The following is a 25,825-nucleotide window of genomic DNA, read 5'->3' as shown; positions in this document are numbered from 1 at the left end:
CTCGCTGGGGGGTCCCCACCTTGCGATCTGGGTTGCCTACAGGATTCTCTCCCCTACTATTTTATGGAATTGCCTAATTCTGTGATGTTTGACTAATGGCTTTAAGTATGAGTAATGTCAAATAGAGTTGTGATTTTAACATTTTTATTGGATTGCTAAACTAACATTATTCTCCTTGCTTTCTTCTAGAGAGGCGTGAAGTTTGAAATTAGTTTAAACCAATGTATTTCCGATGAAAACACCCTCCAAGAGGAAGAGGTATGCCATTAAGTATGTATTTCCACTAACAGGTATAAGAAAAATGAGTGTCTTAATAGCACATTTAATGAAAATTTCCGTAGGATATAGGGAGAATTTTCTTTAATCCTCCTAGAAGAATCTCTAGTGTTCAAACCAGTCTTCCAAAATGCCTTTTTATCTTCCCATTATCTTTTCATTGAGATTATTCCCTTAGATGGATTATTCCAATTTAATTTACTTTTCTCTTATAAAGGAATTATTTTCCTCATAATACTAACTTCCTTGTCATTGCCAAATTAAAATAAGAGACTTAATTATAGTCAACAACTAATATACTTACCTAAAAAACTGAGCAGATATCCTGAAACCAGGATTTAAGTCTTAAATTAGTTAAGTTTATTTATTTAAGTCTTATTTATTTATTTCAGTCTTAATTAGTTATTGATAACTTTGTGCTGGTCTTTGGGTGAATCTCAATTATGCACTTGGGCTCTCATTGACACAGTGATAAAACACACGTAGAGTAAACTCAAACCTGATTTTATTACTTGCATTCAACATCGTTTTTAATCCCACTTTTTACCAGACCTACTAACAAATATCAAGATCAACTGATTTGTGTTTCCATTTCACCTTCTCTAACTTTGCTTTTTAAATGACCAAAAGTTATGTGTGTAGATGTAATAGGTTCTGTATCACATCTGATACTCAATTTCTTTCTTTCATGTTCTTCATTAGCACAAAAATGTTTAATGTTATCATTTCTTTCTGATTTTTTTTGTTTTGAATAGATTTCATGTTTTAGAGCAGTTTTGAGTTCATGGCAAAAAGGAGCAGAAGGTGCAAAGATTTTCCATCTATTCCTGGTCCCCTCATATGCACAGTCTCCCCCCCAACTGGGGTGGAACATTTGTTATGACTGATGGGCTCAGATGGACACATCATAATCAACCAAGTCCACAGTTCACATTGGGGTTCACTCTTGGTGCTGTACTTTCTATGGGTTTTGACATAACAACCCGTATCCATCATTATGGTACCACACAGAATAGTTTCACTGCCCTAAGAATCCTCTGTGCTCTACTTACCTTTGAGATTTTTCCTACCATTTGGTCACATAGGGATTTCTCAGAGTGGTGACTGTGAACTCTTACCTCTTTGAGCATTCCACATCTTGGTGTCCCAGAAGCAGGAGGATCAAAGGGGGCCTGTTTCTGGGTTGGAGCCACAGTGCTCCCATGAAGCCAGGAGCTGAGGCTGGCCTGGTGGTATGACGGGATGGAGTCAACAGTTTTATCTTCCAGGATGTTCACCCTTTGTTACTCGATGCTTTGGTGTGCTTGAAACAGAGTGATCATTTTAGTATTGATCAGGGAGTGTCAGGAGGAGTTTTAGGGACCCATATTGGCAATGTTGTGCACTTAAAGTAGGGTGTGGACAAGACAACCTTGAGAGTTCTGTAGGATGAAACCTCAGGAGAATTTTATTGAAGGCAGCAAGTCTGGATAAAATCAAGTTGCCACATGATCGGTGCTAGTCACTGTCGACAAGTAGAAGAAATTAACACACTCCTGTTTCTATCTTGTTCCAACATAGTTCCACTTTTAAAGTGTTATAATTTGGGGCACCTGGGTGGCTCAGTGGGTTAAAGCCTCTGCCTTCGGCTCAGGTCATGATCCCAGGGTCCTGGGATCGAGTCCCGCATCGGGCTTTCTGCTCTGCAGGGAGCCTGCTTCCTCCTCTCTTTCTCTCTGCCTACCTCTCTGCCTACTTGTGATCTCTTTCTGTCAAATAAATAAAAATAAATAAATAAATAAATAAATATCTTAAAAAAACAATAAAGTGCTATAACTTATTGGTTTAATATACATATACTGAATACTTACCATATGCCTTGGGAAATGTCATTACTGGAAACACACAAAAAATTTTTAACATACTTTTTTTCTCAAAAATATGCCTTGTCATGAAACACTGTGGCCTTGCTTTAGGCAATGGATGTGCGCAATAAAACTGTGACCTTTGAGGATGGCATGAAGCTTAAGGAATATAAATGTGTGAAGGAGTATGAAGAGTATACAGACAAAGCATTTGAAGAACTCTGTGGCCCAGAAGCAGGTATGTGTCGTGGCCCTTGGAAGCCAGAGATGAGAAGGGATATTTTACCAGCAGTCCATCACAGTCCCCGTCCTCACTCACCTGCAACGTCACTGTCCCTTTGCTGGGCAGAGCGCCTGGTCCTCTGCCACCTGAGACCCAGGCCTTGCTCTGTGCTGTCCCCAGCCAGCAGCTCCATGCCATCCTCTTTCCTCATTATCTGCTGGAAGGCTCCATGGACAAGTCCCACTAGCCTCGCAAACTCTGCATTTGTCCACTTGAATTTCAGAGCTTTTTCTTCCCGATGATCTTTAATTTGGGGTATGGCCAGCAGCAGCCTGGCAGTTCCTGCTGTTCAGCTGGGGTGGGCTCTGCCCTCAAATGTCTCTGGAGTTTTCCTCCTTCGTTCCCCCTGCCAGTGGTTTCGGGCCCTGTCACCTCTCAGCGGCGTAGTGAGGTAGTGAGTGTGTGCACTTTGGAGATAGATGGGAGTTTGGAAGCTGGCGCTGCCACTTTCTGACCAGGTGACCTTCCACAAGTGACTGCAGTGCTCTGAATCTCAGCTTCCTCTAGGAATGGGGATAACAGGACTTGCCACACAGGTTTATTGGGGGATGAAAGTGAAGTTTGATATATAAACACCTGGCACATAGTGGGTGCTTAATAAATGCTATTTCTAATTTGCTCTTTTCTTGCCTCTCATCATACTGCCTTTTTCTCCTATGTGTTTTCTTTTCTCTAGTATCTCCCCCTTCATTCTCTAAGTGGCTGCTGAGTTAGCTTGTTATATTAGTCTTCTACTTCAATTTTTTTGAGTAATGCCAGCAGGATTCCCCATTGTCCATTCCACATATTATCTTATTTAACGCTGTGGAGCCTGATCCTTTGGTGACCCTCCTTTTCTGCCCCAGCACCCCCTTTCTTCCCACTGATGATGGGATCCAGACAGCCTCCCAGAGCACCCCTCTCTCTTAGAGCTGTGTGAGCATTTACATACCCTGGCTTGGCTCAGGTTCTTCTTCCTGGAATAATCCATCTCACCTCATTTCCATCTCGAAAAACCTTCATTCAGTTCAGCAGGCATCTTATGGAGATTCTCCCATGTGCACAGACTGTACTAGGTGGTGGGGATCTCAAAGATGAATGAAAACGGGGTCCACCCTCAACATCACTGTGGGGTTGTGAGCCAAAGAAAGGAGGCATAAAACATGTTTTCTGAGCCCAAATCCTGATCATCGTTAGAGCACCAGCTGGCTAAAGTCAGGGAGGTACCCACTCCTACAGAGCCTGGCCTGCTAAAAGCTTGGGCTCTACCCTGTGTGCTGACCTTTGGTCAATGGGAATTAACTCCTATCTGTGATGGAGAAAGATCGTGCTGGCCGCAGTGTCAGGAGGGTGTGGGGTGGCAGGACTAACGGCAGGAGGATAGCAATCCAGGTGGGAGATGATAGGTGCATACGGCAGAGCAGTGTGGTGAGAATAGACACTAAGGGCGGACCACTGAGTATGGGGGTTGAGGAAGAGAAGGAGGTCAAAGACCCTCTTGTTTTCTAATCCAGATGGATGAAGCTGTCACCAACCAAACAGGCACACACATCATGCAGAGGAAGGTGAGGGGACATAGTTTAACACTCTAGATTTGGGACATATTGGCGTTTAGGTCTTTACGAGCCTCAGATGGAGATGCCTAGAAGATGCTAGCTAGCTATGTGAGACCGAAGCTCTGGGGCAAATCAGGGTTTCCTTAGCATACACAAGGTAATATCATAATTGCCTTAGCGATAGTTGAAAATACCTAGGCAGAGGGGCTAGAGTGAGAAGGAAATGGAGCTTAGGACAGACCTTAGCAATGTTTAGACAAGGTTTGGGGAAATCCAGAGAGAGTGAAGCCAAAGGAGGAGAGGAAGTTCTAGAAGAAGGTGCAGGGTTGGCAGCATTAACTAGAAGAGAAAGGCCAAGTGAGGTGGGTTGAATAACAGCCAACATTTTGGCCACCAGGATCCCTTAGTGGCCTGAGCGAAAGTTCCAGTGAAAGTGATGAATTCCAGAGTTATTCTTTGTGTAAGTTTGCTGGGAAGAGGAGATCATGAGTTATAGGTCTCAAAAGAGATAGCTGGCCCCCCCTTTAAGTTAAAATGATCTCCGTTTCATACTGAAAATTGTCTTTTAACTTGTCTGCATTTTTATAATTACAATCCAGGTTGAAAATAATTTTCCACAGGATTTGTCCATCTTATGTCTTTTGTGAATTATGTGCTCTTAACTTTCATCCCTTTATCCACTGAAAATGGCATTTATTTTTTTTTCCTTTATAAGACTCTTCAAGTTAAAGCTTTACCTGTAATATGTATTGCAAATATTTTTGCCATTTGATTTTCAGATCTCATCTCCAGTAACAGCAGCAAATGTGTGTGTGTGTACATATATAATTTAGGAATAAACTTTACAAGGATTATGTAGAGCATGTGAAGAATACTATGAAAACTTACTGAAGGGGCGCCTGGGTGGCTCAGTGGGTTAAGCCGCTGCCTTCGGCTCAGGTCATGATCTCAGGGTCCTGGGATCGAGTCCCGTATCGGGCTCTCTGCTCAGCAGGTAGCCTGCTTCTCTCTCTCTCTCTGCCTGCCTCTCCATCTGCTTGTGATCTCTCTCTGTCAAATAAATAAATAAAATCTTTAAAAAAAAAAAAAACTTACTGAAGTATTTACAGATCACGTGAATAAATGGGGATACATACATTGTCATGCACCAGAAATATTCTTTCCAAACAAATGTATGGAATTTTTCCATTTTCAATCAAAATAATCAAAGCCACAAATAAAATGGAGACATCTTGGCATATTGGAGAATCTTAGAGACTCTTAAATCGACAAATTTAGAAAAGAAGAGCAGGGAAGGGGCACATACACTTTCAAATATCAAAATATATTCTGTAAATTATAAAACAATATGACACTAGCACCAGAAGATCAGTGAGAAGAAGAAATAGTTTAGAAACAAACCCTAGGATGGATAGTTATTTGCTGTATGTTGAAAGTTACATCAAAGTCAGTGGGAAAGAAGGGCTCAGTCAGATAAATGCTGCTAAGCCAGTTGGTTAACAATTTGGGAAAAATTGTGAAATCAGACCTTATATAATGATACAACATAATACATTTTTAAAGAACCAAAGAGTTTATATATAAAATAAAGTTATATGTTAGAAAATGAATTAAAAGAACAATCAAAATCAATTGGCAACCTATGGAATGGGAGAAGATATTTGCAAATGACGTATCTGATAAAGGGTTAGTTTCCAAAATATATAAAGAACTTAAAAATATCAACCCCCCACCAAAATGAAAAATCAAATTAAAAAAAGGGCAGAATGGGTCACCTGGGTGGCTCAATGGGTTAAAGCTTCTGCCTTTAGCTCAGGTCATGATTCCAGGGTCCTGGGATCGAGCCACTCATCGGGCTCTATGCTCAGCAGGGAGCCTGCTTCCACCTCTCTGTCTGCCTCTCTGCCTACTTGTGATCTCTGCCTGTCAAATAAATGAATAAAATCTTTTTTAAAAATGGGCAGAAGACATTAATAGACATTTTCCAAAGCAGACAGACAGATGGCTAACAGATACATAAAAAGATGCTCAGTATCACTGGTTATTAGGAAATGCAAATCAAAACTACAATGGATGTCACCTTACAGCTGTCAGAATGGCTAAAACCAACAAGAAGAGAAACAACAGGTGTTGGCAAAGATGTGGAGAAAGAACCCTCTTGCACTGTTGGTAGGAATGCAAACTGGTGTAGTCACTTTGGAGAACAGTATGGAGATTTCTCAAGAAGTTAAAAATAGAGCTATCCTATGATCCAGCAATCATACTACTAGGAGTTTACTCAAAGGAAGACATGCACCTCAAAGCTTATAACAACATTATCTACAATAGCTAAATTATGGAAATGGCCCAAGTGTCCATAGGCTTAGGAATGGGTATAAAGATGTGGTATATTTATATATACAGTGGAATATCAGCCATCAGAAAGAATGAAATCTTGCCATTTGCAATGACATGGGTGGAGCTAGAGAGTGTTAGGCTAAATGAAATAAGTCAGAGAAAGACAAATGTCGTATGTTCTCACTCATATGTGGAACTTAAGAAACAAAACAAATGAATGAAGGGGACAAAAAGAGTGAGAGAGAGAAGTAAACCAAGAAACAGAACCAGGAAACTATAGAGAACACACTGATGGTTACCAGACAAGAGGTGGGGGGGGTGGGTTAAATAGGGGATGGGGATTAAGGAGGGCTTAATGAGATGAGCACTGGGTGTGTAACTGCTGAATCATCATATTGCACACCTGAAACGAATATTACACTGTATGTTACCTAACTGGGATCTAAATAAAAACTTAAAAAAAAAAAGAAAATGAAATAAAAGAAAATATAGGCGAGTTTGTTTTTGTGGGGTTTTTTGTTTTGTTTTGTTTTTTTGGATAAGGAAGACCTAGCTATTCAAAATACATGGAGCACAATCATGAACAAATTAGTAATAGATTCCACTTAAGCAGGGAAAAGCTTTGGTGAAGCAATTAATACTAGCTCCTAGAATTGTTACCTTCAGTAGTTTATCTAGTAAAAATCATGAACGTCCATAAACATTTAGCTGCAGTGATTTCCTTATAGTATTATTTATAATAGTGAAAAATGGCTAGAAAACAAAACACGCAACCATGAAAAATTAAATTATAATACGCTCATGAACAGAATACTGTATTCGCTTTAAAATGGTTGTATGGGGGCACCTGGGTGGCTCAGTGGACTAAGCCTCTGCATTCGGCTCAAGTCATGATCTCTGGGTCCTGGGATCCAGCCCCGCATTCAATATTCAAGGGGAAAGTTTTGAAATTTTCATGGTCTCTAGATGGTGAGATCATGGGTGATTTTCGTATGTCCTATATTGAGACATTGTATTAAATAAAAAGATTTTTAAAATTAAGATAACAGAACTCAGGGTGTCTCGGTTGTACAGTCAGTTGAGTGGCTGACTCAGTTTCCTGGCTCAGATCTGATCTCAGGGTCATGAGACCCAGTCTTGTGCTCAGCGTGGAGTCTGGGTTTCTCCCTCCCTCTCCTTCTGCCATCCCCCAACCCCTGACTCTCACTCTGTCTCTCAAATAAATAAATAAATCTTAAAAAGAAAAAGGTAATAATTGATTGAATTTCTATGGAAACTGAAGTAAAATGCTCAGGGATGCCTCACAGAATGTGTCCATTCTTGTTACTAATACTTGTTTGCATTTAGATATATTACCTGGTCACTCAAATGTCAATAATAAAAATGAAACAATTTTTAAGCATGTTGATAATTTTAGTCTTGTAAACTAAAGTATATCTTAGTCCATTTGGGCTGCTTTACAAAATGCCATTAACTCTGTGACTTTAAACAACAAATATTTACTTCTCATAGTTCTTGAAGCTGGAAATTCCAAGAGCATAGTGCTGACAGATATGGTGTCTGGTGAGGGCCCACTGCCATGTTTTCACTATGTCCTCACTTAGCAGAAAGGGTAGGAGCTTTGTGGGGGTCTCTCTCTCTCTCTCTCTTTTTTTTTTTTTTTTTTTTAAGATTTATTCATTTATTTGTTTGACAGAGATCACAGTAGGCAGAGAGGCAGGCAGAGAGAGAGAGGAAGGGAAGCAGGCTCCTTGCTGAACAGAGAGCCCAATGCGGGGTTCGATCCCAGGACCCTGGGATCTTGACCTGAGCTGAAGGCAGAGGCTTTAACCCACTGAGCCACCAAGGCGCTCCGTTTGGGGTCTCTTTTATAAGAGCGTGAAGCCCATTCCCAAGGGTTCTACCCTCATGGCCTCGTCACCCCCCAAAGACCCCACCACCTCCTAATACCATCACATTGGGCCTTAGGTTTCAACATAGAACTCTGGGGAGAGGTTGGACACAGCATTCAGTCTGTAACAATGTATATTAGAATAAGTTGGTAATTTCTCTGTTTTTGAGGGTACCCACAGGTGGACGACCTCTCGATTTCCTAAGAACTCTTTGGTGCAATTAGTTGTGCTTTGACTGCTTTTAAATTAATGAGTTAGTTTCTCATGCCCAGAGTTGTTCATTCAAGACTCTGGTGCCGCTGCAGAGAGCAGGAGACGGTGGGACGCGCGAGCTCCTCCGACTCTGGTGGAGATGATGACAGCGGGTGACGTCCCCTCCACCTGCTCCACTGGGCCTGAGGGTGAATCCACACCCTGACTCCATAGTTCTCTTTTCAGTACAATCCCTATAGATTTGGTATCAAATATCTTCCAAAGATAATGTTTTGGTATCTCCCTCACCTCCTGAGAAACTTGCCTGCTAAGTATCCTGGACAACTGACCACCCCAGATATGAGAATATAAAGGAGGAAAGATCTAGAATCCCACCTCCCTTGCAGTTGAGGGAGATTGTCTAAGAAAGAGCGGTTGGCTTGACCTGTCTTCCATGCTAGCCCAATTATTTCCTTGGAATTTCTTGGAGGGGTTGTTTTTTTCCATCAATAAAATCTGAATTAAGATAATAGCTATCCCACAAGGTTTAGAGTTAGCAGTACAAAAATACATACAAAATTGCTTTGTAAGCCAATGTGCTATTTAAATGTTAAGAGTGTTTAGAATAGGATGATATTTCCCACCGAAATTCCTCCATTTACATTTGAGCTTCTGGCATAGTCTTTGTATAAGAGAAGTTCACAGCAACATCTGGGTGTTCTTTTTACAGATGGTGAGGACTTTTATTACTTATTTCCTATGTTTCTCTTGATAACATGGGGCTAGGGGAGAACTAAAATTTATACCCCTTTTATAAATTGGAAAATACAAGTGTATCATTGACATTTGTAAGTATGTGAACTAACGTACATTTGTACCATTTCAAAACACTGAAGGCCTCAAACTTGCAAGAAAGGGCTTGCAAATGTAGCAATTTAATCCATTCTAAGCCAGTGAGACAGTGAGACCAGTTTAAAATAGGTAGAATAGAAAATTTGACACACTAAACTGTTTGCAAAGCAAGGGACTTTCATACCCATCAGCCGTGTGACGTAAGTTACTAAAATATTCTCTATCTCCATTTTCTTACTGGTAACAAGAGGGATGGGAACAAGCTACCTCCAAGGTTCTCACGTTCTGTGATTTTATACGAAGCCAGATGAACCATTTTTATTTCCAGTAACACAGTCTCCTCCTCAGGTGGCCATGGGATGGTGACCTCAGGCATTCCAGAAAACAGGAGACGGTGGCGGCATGAAGCGCCTGGAGCTTTAATGAATGCTTGGGCTGCAGCATGTCTGACAAGTAGCTCGTTTTCTGCCCATGAAGGTGAATGGGGTACGTAGTTTATTTTTTAAGAACATAACCAGTCCCCTGGGTACTGTTCTCAGAGCCCTGTGAATTCGGACAGGGGATAAAAATACCTTCAGCCTGGATAGAGAACTGGAAAGGGTTCAGCCTCTTCAGAAGCTGATTTGCCTTGTCCAAGTCTGTTCCAAATGCCACCAACCCAAGACTGGAACTTCCCAGAAGAATGGGGTAATTCACTTTAACAGATCAGTTGACAACTGATGAAAGTGAATAGGGCAAGTGGCTTTGTAGGTGGTAAGCGGGGTACTGCTTAGCTCTACCTGACAGTATGTTTCTGACAGCTACTCGACAGGCTCAAATTGCTATTCTATGGGCAATGAAAATACATTGTCATATAGTTTCTGGGCTTTGGGGAGGGTTTTGTTTTATTTTATCTCTGACTTTTTGCAAGATGAAGCTGGTATTTATGGGAAGCCAACCATCCTTTCCCAAGTTTGAGGGAATTCATGTCGTGGGGATTTTGTCTTGGGAAGGCGTGCAGGTGTGCGGCACTTAGGGACCCATGTTTCAGGAATGCGAGATTGAGGTGATGAGGAGGCAGAGATACAAACTAGGTGTAACGGAGGCTGTTAAGTACTTACAAAATTAAGGAACAATACAAAAATATGTACCACCCTGAGGATAATGTAAGAGAAGTATGATTGCCCAAGAGTGGATCTGCCGGCTTGTGAAGCCTAAACTCCACAATCTTTGGGAAATCTGTTAAAAGTATTCCAAGAACGTATGAATGTGTTGGGAGGGGAGGACTTGCAGATACACAGGCCTGTGGCAGACTCTGAGAAAACTGGTTGGACTGAAATCTAGGAGCAGGGGAGGGGCCCAGGGTCCCTGAGTATATAAAGTCCTTCGAAATCCTTCACTCTTACGACTTCTATCAGTTATCATGCTGGTGCTTAAAAGTTAAGGGGAGAGAGAGGAAGAAAGGAAGAAACTGCCCTTGGGACCCTCTTTCTACTACACTCAAATTACAAGAAGCTGTGTTTTGTCTGTTTGCTTCCTTCCCTTCCATCCTGGGATATAAGCCTTGTCCCTAAGGATGGGGCTGGAGGTGCTGAGGAGGAACATTTGGGCTAACCTGGCTTGGCCTGGAAGCCAAGGGCTGGAACCCTAGGGCAGGTGTGAAGGATGGCATTCATTTCTCAAGACACTGAGATGGGGTCATACTTGGTGACTTTGATGTTTTTTCTTGAATTTGTTCCTGGGTGTCTTAGAAAGAGTCACAGAGGGACGCCTGGGTGGCTCAGTTGGTTAAGCAGCTGCCTTCGGCTCAGGTCATGATCCCAGCGTCCTGGGATTGAGTCCCACATCGGGCTCCTTGCTCAGCAGGGAGCCTGCTTCTCCCTCTGCCTCTGCCTGCCATTCTGTCTGCCTGTGCTCACTCTCTCCCCCTCTCTCTCTCTGATAAATAAATAAAATCTTTAAAAAAAAAAAAAAAAAAAGAATGTTTAAAAAAAAAAAAAAAAAAAGAAAGAGTCACAGAAAAGTCTTCATTTGGTCTGTCATGCCAAATTAATTCATTCATTAACTTCTGTATCTTTATATGGATGGTTTTACATTGGGCACATATGAGCAATTTATCTGTCAAGTGAGATTGGAAATAGGAATGTGCCTCCCAAGGTGCATTCAAAGCAGAGTACAGATGTTTTCTTTTACAGCCTGCTAAGGTGCTGCCCTCCCCCAACTCCAGCTGTGCTCTGCGTCTAACTATGGTTGGCCTCTTGATTTCCTGTCCCTGGTTATCTTTTCTTACTTTAGCTCTACCCTTTGCAGCCTTGCTGGGTAATCTACCTAAAATGGACCAAATCTCCTTTCAGCTTAAAATCCTGCCAAAGATGCCCTCTTACCCTCAGGATAAAATCAGTCTCTTGCAGACTCCGAAGACTGGCATGGCCCATTGCAATGTTAGGCTTGCTAGTGTTTCTACCTCAGCAGATGCTCCTCCCTCGGCTTAGAAGGCTGGCTTCCTTTTGCCAGGATAATTCCTCCTGCAAGATTTCCCTCTGATGAACCTCTCCCCATTTCTGTCACTATGTGTCATAATGGGTGGTGAGGTGGTGAAGTGTAGGTATCCTTCTCTCCCTGGTTTTCCCTGTACTACCTGATGGGGCTTTGTAAAGGGGTCTAGAATGACGTAGATCCTTAAGTGCTCTTTTGCATGAGTGGAAGACCCTGTCACCATATTAATATACTTCTCTTCAATCCAAAAAAATTCTAGGAAGTCTTCAAGTTTGTCTAGTCTCTCCCTGCCTTTTTCTTTTCTTTTTAAATTTTTATTTATTTGCCAGAGAGAGAGAGAGAGAGAGAGCACAGGCAGGGGGAGTGGTAGGCAAAGGGGGAAGCAGGCTCCCTGCTGAGCAAGGAGCCCAAGGTAGAACTTGATCCCAGGACCTGGGATCATGACCTGAGCCAAAGACAGATGCTCAACCGACTGAGTCACCCAGGCATCCCTTCCTGCCTTTTCTGTCAGCTGCTTCTCACAATTTCATAGTCATTCAGTCTCATACTCAAATTTGTTCATATTCAAATATTTTTGTTAAATGCATGAAATAATGACATTTCAGCACTATATTTATCATTTAAATTCAGGTCATAAAAGGATGCAGTATTTTTATTTGAATTTTTAATGATTGCTATGAAAAACCTGGATGTCAAACTATTTCCTGTGTTCCACGGATGGGGAACCACTGTTTTAAATGATTAAGAAAGATCTGAGCAAGTTTCCCTTGATTCACTCTAGGCTTGGCTTTGCTGCTTAATACCCCACAAGACACTGTAATTCTCTGATCATAAAAATAACGTTCACTTTAATTTCTGATTCTTATTATCTTTCTTCCCCACTAGACTCTAAGCTTACAAGAGCTTTGTTTTGATTACCACACTGTTTCATCTCTCTCTGTCCCTAGTGCCTAGAACTTAGCAGGTGGCCATCATTTTTATGAATGAACATAAAACCATAGCACGTTTTTAGTATTACTTTATGCAAAGGCATGTGATTACTAATAGTTATATTGCCGTTAAGTTGGATAGGGAAATTATAATGTGAAAAATAATTCTTACGACTGTGTAGACTTTTCATGAAGACTTCCTGCGTGTGTAAGTTTTAATAACTTTGACTACAGGAATAACAGACACAGTGTATAAAGGTTTTCAAGGATTAGCTATTGGTCATATATTTAAGCATTATTCATAGGTCCTCCATCACTGTTTAGCTTAAACTTCCAACTCCTTGAAAATAAATTGCTTTCATGTTTCGAGCCCTGCATTCCGTTAAAAGTGAAACTTTATCAGCTACCTATTTAATTTGTCCTAACTTTAAATTTAAGATAGGAAGACTTTGTAAAATCCTCTTTGATGATTTTTACTAGTAAAAACCACACTCTTATTATAAGGACAAGTTTTTTTTTTTTAATGTGTGCATAATTAATTCAGGTCAGTAAGTTTGTTTACAGTTTAACCACTCCAAGGGGATCCTTGGTGGGAAGGTAACCTCCATTTTTCTTGTGCAAGTTTTCAGGCCATATGGTTGCCTTGGTAACATCATAGATGCACACCCCAATAACAGCTGATTTACATTTCTATAGTTAGCTATTCATTTTCTCCTATCCTGCTAAACAAAAAATAAAAGCCTCCTAAAATTGTCTTCCTAAAACAGAAAAACAAAAACTATGATTCCCACACCAACTGGAGTACTCAAGCTGCTATTAAGTAGCCAGACTCCCTCATAGATGAGATACATCAGTCAACTCATTTATTTTATAATGCAGTGTAGGAAATAATATAGGCTATAATTTGGGATGACACATATTATTAGAAATAGGGAAATATTTAAGTACAGTAAAATTTCTACTTATAGTTTGTTCATGAATAGTCAGCTTATCAAAAAAAAATAGGCACACTTTTAATTTTTTAATTTCAACTTTGGAGAAAAGTTCCTATTTCTAATCCCACTTGTTAGCAGTGGGTAAGAATTTTTTGTTTTGTTTTTTTCCTGGAGACTAATGTGAAATGCAGTTTAGCCTGGTAGGAACCAGATGGTTGCAGAGTGCAGGTGGGGGAGGTAGGTGACCAAAATGAGCACCTGCTTTGCTCCTCCCTGTATCCCTGCCCTTTGCAACATGACTTTGCAGCTCCTCCAGCATTAAATGGCTTCTTTCCCCTCCACTTGGATCTCAACTGGCTTTTGTGATTTGTGTGCCTGAGAAGAAAGGAATAGAAACAGTGGTGTGCCAAATCTGAGTATTCAAGGAGCTTTTGCCTTTTTTTTTTTTTTTTTGAAACCTGTCTATCTCTCAGCTAGCTCCAGTTGGCCTGCTGGAAAATGAGAGACCAGTGGAAAAGAGAGACAAGCCATCCCAAGAGAGGCCATAGCAGGCCAGCCAGCCTTCCTCCAGCTGCTCTGGCAAGTGACTGCACATGGGTGACTGGGTCCAACAGAGACTGGAAGGAGCCAGCCAGCTAAGCCCAGCCCAAACTGCCTAATGGCAGAATAGAGACCTCCATAAATGGCTCCTGTTTTAAACTACCAAGTTACATGGTGGTTTATTCCGGAAAAGCCAACTAATATAGACATGCGTAGCAAAATTCCCCAAGTGGGAGTTGAAAGTAGGCTAGACATAGACTATGCTGACAATGTTTTGAAGCCAGCATTTTTAATTCTTCTGTGAACTCTTTTAGCTTCTGAGATTTTAGGAAAATCTGTCTCTACATTGCTCTTGACTGCAGCAAGATTGAAGTTATGTAGGAAAAAAACATCATCTCTGTTTTAATGGAAACAATTTGAAGGTTTACCTTCATGGGTGATGTCCAGTACAGGATTTGAGATATATACCCTACATTGTGTACACAGGCTGGGAGACTTTAATCTCTCTGTTATTTCTTTAACAGTGGGAACATTAGAACAAAGCCTTCCTAAAGAAGATGAGGGGAGTATGGAAATGGCCTCTGGCATTGAAGTAGACAAGGAACAACCAAGATCTGATGATGATGATGATACGTAAGTAGGTCCTGTCTGGATACCTGAATGAAGCACTGGTGGAAAGTTAAAATGCTATTGCTGAGATATGGACAATAGTCTCAGACCTAGCTGAGGAGACCAAGTTTCACTCACACAAGGGTTTGTTTCTGGGCTCTCTGTTCTTTCCCAATGACATCACTTCCTATCTCAGCATGAGTGATATTCCATCTTAAATTACTGTGCCTTTACCATATCTTTTGGTATCTGGTAGGCCTAGTCCCATACCTGCTTCTAGTCTCCATATCTTTTTCTTCAAAATTATCTTGGCTGTTGTTGCCCTTTACTTACCACATTATCTTTGCATTTTCTTGTAAAGTGTCATGAAAAACTTTGTTGGGATTCTGAAAATGGGATTACATTTGTTGATTAATTTATAGGATTTGACATCCTTACGATCATAAATCGGAACATCCATGAATGTAGTATAGCTCGGCGTCTCTTTATGTCTTTTCTTAAAATATCCTTCGGCATTTTTGTAAATTTTATTCACAACAGAGGTACCACTTAACTTCGTGGTTGTTGCTGTTGTCATTTTTGATGGAGCTGTTTTTCTTTCACTGTGTTTCAACTTGGCTACTACTAGCATATGGAATATTATTGATGTTGTATCTTGTAACCTTACTGAACTCTTTTATTAGTTCTAAAATTTGGAATCCTTTGAATTTTAAAAATTTTATAATTTACTTTTTAAATAGGTAATACCATCACATGGCTTCAAATTCAGAAGTTATACTCTTTTCATAGTCTTCTTGCTATCTCTTTACCTCAGCCACACCATTCCCCTTCTAGAATCAACCAGTCGGATATGCCTCCTGTGCACATTTCTCCTGAGGAATTCCACTAAGCTGTAAGCCAAAATGTAGATCTTTATATGTGTGTATTTTTTCTTTTTTTATAGAAACAGTTTCCTAACATACATGCTATCCTGCCATTTTCTTCTATCACTTACCACTGTAGCCTGAATACCTATCATAATATACAAATAGTAGTATACATGCAGTTTAAATACCCAGGAAAGTCAAGTATTAGGTCGAATAATATGGATGTTTGTAATTGGCTATTGTCAAGTTGTCCTTCACAGAGGTTACACCTATGGACACTTCCACTGATACAGTATGGAAGTGCCTGCCTGCTTGCATGTTTTCTTGATTAGTGTTTTACCAAACTTGCACAACTGATAGGTTCAAAATGATGTTTCAGGTTAGTTTTAAATAGCATTTCTTTTTTGAGTTAGTTTTAAATAGCATTTCTTTTTTGTCTTTCCATATGCTTAATAACCATCTTTATTTCCTCATTGGGGAAAATTTCTTCATAGCCTTAGCTGTTTAAAAAATTAGGTAACTGGGGCACCTCAGTGGCTCAGTTGTTAAGCATCTGCCTTTGGCTCAGGTCATGATCCCAGGGTCCTAGGATCGAGCCTTGTGTTGGGCTGCCTGTTCAGCGGGAACCCAGCTTCTCCCTCTTCTACTCCCCCTGTTTATGTTCCCTCTCTCACTGGGTCTTTGTCAAATAAAAAAATAATATCTTAAAAAAATTAGACTATTAATATTTTGTTGATTTGGGGAAACTTTTGCATTTTAGGGAAATTGATCTTTTATCTCTAATATGACTCTAGAATATTTTCCCCAGCTTTTTGTTTGCTTTTTGATTTTATTTATAGTGGCTTGTGCCACGTAGAAATTTCTCATTTTTATCTAGTTAGGTTTACCAATTATAAGAAATGATACCAGTATTTTTTTAGTACTTTTATGATTAAGTTTTTAGTTAGCTAAATAATATATTCCTCTTGAATTTCACTTAAACTACACTGCAAAGTATGGCTCCACCTTTACTTTTTTCCAAATAACTCCTTACTTATTCCAACAACATTTATTGAAAATCTTCATTTTTCTAACTTGAAATACCATTTCTATGATATACTACATTTATATATATATACTTGCATCCAACTCATTCTTTCTAGTGCAATTATTGTATTATAAACATGTTGTTTATAATATGAATTGTTACTTTGGAAGGATAGTTCCCTTAAATGCTCTCCTTTTCCAGTATTTTCCTATCTAGTCTTACTTGTTTATTTTTCCATAACCAACCTGCCTAGCAAATAAAGAAGGGAAAGAAGGAAGGGAGGAAAGAATTTTCTCAGCCTGCTTCCTGCCTGTAGAATTTTGGAGTCCAGCAGTCTCTTTTCAGTTAGGATTGTCTGTGTCCCTTTAGGTCCAAACCGGTTATGTTTCTGCATAAATATTTCTTTGGAAAATCTGGAGGGCTCCACAAATCTTACTGGTATTCACTTTATTTGACAAAAGCCAGATCCACAAATCTTTTTTAGGTTTCCCTGGAAACCCTGCTCTTTGATAATAATTTTGAGATTCATCCAAATCGATAGGTATCAATAAGTCATTCCTCTTTATTGCTATGTAGTATTCCTTATATAGATATACCACAATTTATTTATATATTCATCTATTGACTAATGTTTGGGTTGTTTCTAGTCTTTGGTTATTATAAATAAAGCTGCTATGAATATTTATGTGCATGTCTTTGTGTAGACATAAATTTCATTTCTCATGAGTAAAACCATAGGAATAGAATGCCTGAGTTGTGTGGTAGGTGAATGTTTAGTTTTTTAAAAAACTGCCAAGCTATTTCCCAAAGTGGTCGGGCCATTTTATATCCCCCAAAATGGTGCCTAAGTATTCTAGTTGCTCTCCATCTTTACCAACACTTGGAATGGTCTCTTTTTAAAAATTTAGCCAATCTAATGGGTGTATGTGATGTCTTGGTAGTTTTTGAGTCATAGGCATTATTTGTATACCCTTGCTACCAGTTCTTTGTTAGATATCTATATTTTGTCAATATTTTCTCACTGTCTGGGTTTTCTTATTCATTTTCTTAATGGTATGAGTCAAATTTGAAGTTTCTGATTAATGAATTTTTTAATCACTTTCTAAAATCAGAATTTCCAATTTACTTGTACTTCGGACAGAGACCATCAATTGAATTTTAGTGATTTAAAAAAGCTAATTGGTACTCCCTCTGCTATTCAGTACAGGGTCAATTTTACACATTGTACACATTTTACACATTTCAAGTACATGTTACACATGTACTTGAAAATATGCATATTCTTATTATTCCGGGGACACATATGTTCTATATAATTATCAAGCTTAAAACATTTTTTTTGTGAAACCGCTCTATAGCCTCCCCCACCCCTTATCACTTCTGGATAGAAGTACATTAAAAATCTTCAACTGCGTTTGTGGCTATGATCATTTCTCCTCAAATTTCTATCTCATTTTGATGTACTTTAAATACATAGAAACTATGATTGTTCTATCAGTTTGGTAGCATACTCCTCCCTTTTTACATTATGTGTTTTAATTTTTGTCCCTATTAAAACTGTTTGTCTTAAATTCTATTTTGTTGGATACTGACATTGCTATTACAACTTTTCAATTATTTTATATTTTTTAGGATTTTGCTGATGTGTATTTTTAAATTTTATTTTCATTATTTTTGTGTGGTTTCATTATAATGTGTTCTTATAAAATGCATGTAGCTGGTTGATATGCTTCTTGTCCTGTGATAACCTCTGCCTCCTAATTAGTTTAATATAATAAATGTCATTAGAATTATTGACATATTTGGCTTTATGTTTTAGGTTGGTTTTGTGTTTTTTGTTTGCTTTCATTTGTCATTTCCTTCCCCTCTTCTTTTCTAACCTTTTGTTACATTGACAAACTTTTCTATATTACTCTAGTCTCCTCTATACTAGTTTTGAAGATACTTATGTTTTATTCTTTTAATAGCTAGTTTTCATGTACTTCCTATGGATTAATATAACAAATTCAGAACTTGTCCAGTGGTTTTTTTTTTTCCTCACAAATACGACAAACATATCTAACCACTAAAACCCTTCCATCCTGATATCATTACCTAGAGTTATAATTTTACTTAAAAAACATCTTTTATTGTGGAAAACTTTAAACATCGTAAAAGTAGAGTGCACAGTGTAATGAAACCTTATGTATCCATCATACAGCTTAACAATGATCAGTGTTGTTCTTTACTGCCCACCCTGCCCCTATACCCTTTTTTAAAGTTTGGAACATTCTACGTTTGAGACATCAAATCATATAATTCTATTTTACCTTTTTTTTAAAAAATAAAAAATAACATTTTTTTATTCTCAAACTTAATTTGCTATTGTAGTTTATCATTTTCTGAACTTGCCATGTTTTTTTTTCTAGTCTATGGTCTTCCTTTGGTTTCAGTTTTCTCGCTGTTGTATATCCTCTAGTAATTCTTTAAGATAGTTCAGTGGCTGGTAAACACTCTTATTGTTTGCATATCCAATTTTTTTATTGTTTTAATTGTAATTGAGTTGGGTATGCAATTTTAGGTTGACAATGATTGTTCTCCTGATCTTTATCATTGTTGATGAGAAAAATGCTAATTGTTTTTCCTCTATAGATATGCTAACTTTATCCCCAGCACATCTATAATGTTCTTTTTATCTTTATATTCTTATGTTTCACTGTTGTATGTCTGGTCTGGACTTCTCTTTCATCCTGCTTGGCTCACTTTCTTCTGAGATCCATGACTATCTTGAGTTCTGGAAATTTTTACCCATTACTTTTCCAGGTGTTGCTTTTCTTATTTTGTCCATTTTGGTACTCCAAGTCGATATGTTTTGGAGCTTCTCAATCTTCTCAAGCTTCTCAATGTCCCCAGTAACACCTAATTATACTTTCATATTTTTTATTTATCTCTTTGTTCCATTCTAGGTGACTTCATAAATACTATTTTCAAAACTATCTGGGTATCATCTATTAAGTTTTTAATTTAAATCATTATATATCTCCTAAGAATTATATTTGTTTGTTCATATTTTTATATGCTCTTGTTTCATTACTGCATAATTATTTACCCTAATTTGAAAATATTTAAAAATGGATGCTGTTCTTTACCATTTTGAGCATACTTAAAGAGTGTTTAGGATTGTCTGTTTCTCTTTGGGTCCAAACTGCTAAAGAGTGTTACCAAAATTCTCCCTAAGAGTAATTCCATCTAGACCTTGTTCCTGGTCCCACTTAAATTTTTTTCTTTTTGTTTATTTTTCTCTTACCATTATATTTATTCACATGTTTTGGAATTTTAGTTTACAGGATCATTTTGTTTTAGAAGTTTCGTGTTTTGTTTTTAAATTTTCTTCTTTCCCTTTCTATCTCTGTGCACCTCCTGCATATCTAACAGGTTTTGTTTTCTTCAGTGTGTTCCCTTACATTCTTGCTAGCTGGAGCCCTTAAAGAGCTATACTTCAGTGCAAGGGAAAGTACAAAGGAAAAAATATCTCAGTAATATAGCTTGTCTGTTTGGTCTTAATCTCTGGGAGAAGAATTCACTTGGATTTAGAGTTTGAATTTACAATACTTGGCTGTCTGGAAACATGTATATTGAGAAATCAACATTAAAATTAATAGTAAGAAATCATAATACTCTGGGATCTCTAGAAGAAATAAATTTGAAACATTCTGGAGGGATATAACTTCAACCCAGGCTACACTAAAGTTTCTCACTAAGGCATGAGCATGAGTTCACAACTAAAAATAGAATCCACTATAAGAGACAGCAAGCACAAAAAAATAGCTGAATTAGACCATAAAGAACTTCAGATAATATAATTATCCTATGAATATTTAATATTTATATAATAATTAAAACTGCATTTCTAAAATTATTTAATCAAAGTTAAGGAATGGAAACATAAGAAAAAAAGAAGATCGATCAGAAGGGAGCAGGAATATCTAATTAGCCAAACAGAACTTCTAGAAATGAAAAAAAAATCTACTAATAGAAATCAAATGATAGTTTAAACATAGAATAGATACAGTTAATGAGGGACTTAAGAACTGCAAGACAGACCTGAAGTAAAAAATGATGGAAAATGTGAAAGAGGAGTTAAGAGTCATGAAGGTCCAACATACATCTAAAAGGAGTTTCAGAAGAAGAGAATCGGACAAAAGCAATATTCAAAGCAATTTTAGCTGTGAACTTTTTACAGTCATTGAAAGCCTTAAATTGTGATATCTGGGAAGTAAAACAATAACCAAGTAGGAACAATGAAAAGAAATTCATACCTAGACACAACATACTTTAAACTACAAAGGAATGAAGATAAAGGGAGGATCTCATGTAAGCATGTACCTCAGGAATGATAGCTTCACAGTGGGAGCTCTAGTTGCTGGTCTACCCCAAATTTATGATCTCTAATTTTAGTGAGGTCCTCTGTGGTATCTGGCAATCCTATGCCTGGTTTGCTTCCTTCCAAACCCTCCACCCAGTAGGCTAACCCCCATCCACCTCACTCTCATCATGTGACCATGCCTCCTACTTCATAGAGATAATACGTGGTTTGTGAGTGGAATGGTCTTTTCTAGTTTTGTAACTTCTCTCTATCCACATGAGTCCTCATTGCCTTCTCTTTCCTTATCTTCCTTCTGAGACAAAAAACTGTCTTCTTTCCTGCTGAAAGCACTTCCTGACACAGGTGCCCTGAATCCCAGCCTTTCTTAGAAAACGTGTTCCTATCTATTATCTGTCCTTTTCCTAAATTTTTAACATCTATTACCTACTTCCTCTCAGGATATACACATGCCCAAATCTGTCCCTTCTTGAGAAACACCAAAAAATCTTCTTGAGTTAACATCATCTGTTCAGAGCCAGGCTCACCTCAAAGGAGTTTAAACTCCTTGTCACTGCTTGCTTACCTCCTGCTTTCTTGATCCCCTGGTGGTTCCTGCCACATAGCACACTAAAATGTTCTTGCAAAGGTCATCTATTACCTTGAAATTGCCAGGTTCAACTGTCATTTCTAACTTACTCTTATTTGGCTGCTCCCTATCTGGAAATTCTCTGCCTCCTTGGTGTCCATGATTAACACTTTCTTGGCTCCTACCAGATCTTCCTCAGCCTCTTTACTTGCCATGTAAATATTAGGGATCATTGAGATGGTTTTCTTGGTCTCCTGCCTTCTCCCCTTCTAAGCATATCCATGCTGAGGTCTTAGATACAATTTCGATTCCTACTCCTACTGTTCAGTATCTGAGACCTTGGGCAATTTCATTAACCTCTCTGAGCCTCAGCTTCGTTATAAATTGATGGTGAGAATGTCTACCTCAAAGTGTTGTATTAGATAAAATACTGTATGCATAAAGTGCTTTAGGCTGTTGCTGGTGTATGATAAGGGCACACTATATGGCAGCTGTTTTGTTCTTTTTTTTTTCTTCTCTCTTCCTCTCCTTTTAAGAGTAGATGGGTATTAACAAATATAATAAAGGTTGTTGAACACAAGTCCAAGTAAACAGAATACCAATTATCCCAATATTGGCTTTTTTTTTAGTCCGTCTGGAAAGCCAGACTGATATAATAAATAATTCATTACCTGAAAATGAAACTATTAAATTGCTTCAGTGGGGGTGGGAAGTGAGATGGGAAACACTTTCATATGTATTTTTCATTGTTTTGATATCATAAAGTTGATTTTTACCTCTTATTTTCAGAAATTTTGAAGAATCTGAAGATGAGTTGAGAAATGAAGTAGTAGAATCTCTGGAAAAGCCTGCTCCTTCCAAAGAGGAAGAAAAAAGAGAAGAGACTCCTGGTTTCTCTAAGGGTGATGAAAAATTAGGAGGAGAGAAGATAAGCACCCAGAAATATACAGAATTAAATGAAGATTTAGAGAATATTTCTACTCGAGCTGATGACAAAGTATGCATTGCAGGTGAAAACCAAGAAACATCAACAGCCCATCAAAATATACAAGTGTGATTACTGCACTTTTTCTTAAGTGGTAAGTTAGTATCTATTAACTGTAGTATCTGGTTAGGTCCAAGTCATAAACATTCATTTTGTAAGAGTTTTCTAGCAATCCCAGGGATTTATTGTTTTTTTTTAATTGGGCTATATTAGTTAGCATACACTACATCACTAGTTTTTGATGTAGTAGTGTTCCATAATTCATTGTTTGCCTATAATACCCAATGCTCCATGCAATCCGTGCCCTTGATACCCATCACTAGGCTAGACCTTGAGACTGACCAATTTGAGTGTAGAAATTAATATTTTACTTTAAAATTTCTATCAGGAAATCTTTGGGACAATATATGTGGTAGGCAGACAGAATAATGTGTCTCTCTTCCTGCCACCTTCCCTCCCAGTACACCCAACAATGTGAATATATTGTTACATGGCAAAGGAGAATTAAAGTTGCAGGTAAAATTAAGGCTGCTAATCAGATGATCTTCAAATAGGGGAAGGCTTTTCTTTCACTATCCAGGTGGACCCAATGTAATCACAGGGCTAGAGGGAGGGAGGCAGATGAGAGAACAGGAAGATGTCAGCACGAGAGGGGCTCAGCCTGGTGCTGCTAGCTTTAAAGATGGAGGAAGGGGCCAGAGGCCAAGGAATCCAAGCAGGTTCCAGAAGCTGGGAAAGGCCAGGCAATAGACTTTCCCCGGAAGTCTGCAGAAGGAACACAGTCCTGCTGACATCTTGAATTTAGCTTAAGAAATCCACTTTAGACTGCTGCCCTGCAGAACTGTAAGATAATAAATGCATGTTGTTTTAACTAAGTTTGATAATTTGTTAAGACAAGGAAAGAAAACCAATACAATGTACAAAGTAATTCACTTAGAATAATGAATGTAGCATTTTAGAAAACTGTGATACTGAAATTTCTTAACTTTTAGTGAACACTTTTTTGAAGCAGGTGTTGACTCTTAAGGGAGTAGGTTAACTGAGCAGAGGAGATGAAGGCATGTCATGTTAATTATGCACCAAGTAATCATTTTACTATGTTTTATTGAATTAATTTCTAATAGCTTCAAATGTATAGATTATAAATTACTTAAGGGGAGGGACTCTACCTGGTCGTTGTATCTTATGCTGGTCTTTTTACATATGGGGCTTAGCAGAGTACCACATTCTAACAATCCCAGTATTGAACATGTGCCTGGGGCTTAATAGACATTTGTTGATTTATTGTGTTGTTCCTATGAAGGACAGAGATGTTACATTTCTAAGTGGTAGAATTCTGCCTAAAATATATGCTCTGTAATAAAAATACAACTAAAATTGCACATTGACCCATTGCTGAGCCAAGAAAACAAAGATGAGGAAGGGTTGGTCCGATTATTTCTAAGGTCTGCTTAGTGTTTACATTTGATATAACTTTATTAAATGTGGGGAAAGTATCAGAATTCCCCTAACTGTGGGATGAATTCTACATGATGTGTCTTATCCCTGTATTTTCCTGGTGATGTTGGAGGTACTGTTCTTTCAACTTGGTATTTTGGGTTATAATCTACTCTTTTCTGGAGTGCTCAGTATGGTCACATCATGAAGCTCAGAATATTTAAAAATTTCTCACCACTGTGTTAATGTCAATCTTGGTAACGCATGACGTCGAGAGACTGGAGTATCATTAATTCTAGAAGTCTTTTAGTGGTCAGTGTATACATGTTTAATTTACTTTCAGAACATTATGTGGTTCAGACATACGAAATCTGTTGGTGTGCTAACAAATACTAAGCAGTGCTTGAATGCATGGAAAATGAAACATGGTTCCTGAAAATCCCAAAGATCCAAAGACTCTTCAGTTATATGTGGGGCGGGGGGGTGGGTGGGTGGGGAGAAATGAATGTTTAAGGTCAAATGAATGTTTAAGGTCAATATTTAAGAATAAGCCTATCGAGTCTGCTCCAATGACAAGATGCTTGCTGAAGTTTCTAGCTAAAAGCTGCCAAGCCTTATCATTCATTTTAAGATTTTGAGTTCTCTGCTATAAAGTAAGAAGTACTCATTGTGATAAGTATACATACATGCAAGGTTTTTCAACCTACTTCAGCCCCTAATTCATCTTATCCATCTTACGTATACCATTACCTAAATCATGTTCTTGAGGCACAATCGATTACTTTATTCTTGATTTACGTTTAGCTCCATGTGTTAAGTTGAAACTATTGATCAGATTTGAATGTGTTTTTAGAATAAATTTAAGAATTTTTTAAAAATTTATTTGACAGAGAGACAGCCAGAGAGGAAACATAAGCAGGGGGAGTGGGAGAGGGAGAAGCAGGCCTCCCATTGAGCAGGGCGCCTGATGTGGGGCTCGATCCCAGGACCCTCAGATCATGACCTGAGCTGAAGGCAGACGCTTAACGACTGAACTACCCAGGCGCCCCTAGAATAAATTTTATTAAAAATTATACATCTTGGTAACTATGTATCATAGCTATCAAACTGATCATTCTTTAAATGGTGTATCAACTCTTAACTTCCTTTCTAAGTACCTTGTAACATGTATAGTCCAAGTGAGCATAAAGCCCTCAACTATTAGAACTGATGCTTCTTTAAAGTCAATAATGGCCTCAGAGTTAGGGTGGGGACAGAGAAGAGAATCAGCTGAGGAACAGTGGGAGAGGGAAAATTACAAGCCTGTAATTTGATTTTAGTAATTTGCATAACTTCTTATTGTGGGTAACTTTTTTTTGTACCCAAATCTATTGAAAGATTTAGCAGACACTCTATATTACATCATAGTCCTGAAGTCTAGGGTACATATACATAATAAAACACAAGTATTCTGAAACATTTAGAATTACCCTGACCACTCTCTCATAATTTTGTCTGTAAGACGACTTTGTAAAAAAACCCTGAAAATTATTAAAATAAAGTGTAGGAAGCTCTGCAGTGTTTTGTAGGTCTGAAATATTCGTTAAGAGAAAAATGTCTATTAAACCTGACAACCTATTTTTCTTGGGTACCGGAGGCAAGACAATTTTACCTTTAAGTTCTTTCTCTTTCTTTCCCTTTCCTTTTCTTTTTCTCTTCCCTCCTTCCCTCCCTCCCTTTCTTCCTTCCTGGCACATGGAGCTTAAGAAATACTAGTAGTAGGTAACAATTCAGCATTGGGAGAGTGCACCGGGGTGCATATGTACCATATGGAGGAAAGTATCCAAGATAATGAAAATTACTTTTTATAACAGATACAAACACATTTTGTATCTATTAAA

At 38.3% G+C, this 25,825-nt stretch overlaps 1 protein-coding gene across 3 annotated transcripts in view; it reads left to right on the top strand.

Annotated features, from left to right (window-relative positions):
* Positions 1–25,825, top strand: part of NEK5 (NIMA related kinase 5) — a 72,376-nt gene that overhangs the window by 34,893 nt on the left and 11,658 nt on the right. Inside the window, exons 18-22 of one of the 3 annotated variants that reach the window (XM_059144067.1) lie at positions 190–258; positions 2,232–2,358; positions 9,560–9,697; positions 14,615–14,723; positions 22,313–22,602. In XM_059144067.1, coding sequence (XP_059000050.1) covers positions 190–258; positions 2,232–2,358; positions 9,560–9,697; positions 14,615–14,723; positions 22,313–22,580 — 711 coding nt within the window. In that variant the 3' untranslated portion in view covers positions 22,581–22,602. Of the gene's footprint in view, positions 1–189; positions 259–2,231; positions 2,359–9,559; positions 9,698–14,614; positions 14,732–22,312; positions 25,777–25,825 lie in introns of those variants that run through there. The other 2 variants (XM_059144066.1, XM_059144069.1) reach the window with 2 other exon arrangements.

This window comes from Mustela lutreola, chromosome 13 (genome assembly GCF_030435805.1).
Source record: "Mustela lutreola isolate mMusLut2 chromosome 13, mMusLut2.pri, whole genome shotgun sequence".
NCBI classification, from domain to species: domain Eukaryota; kingdom Metazoa; phylum Chordata; class Mammalia; order Carnivora; family Mustelidae; genus Mustela; species Mustela lutreola.
This window is presented reverse-complemented; position numbering and strand designations above follow the sequence as displayed.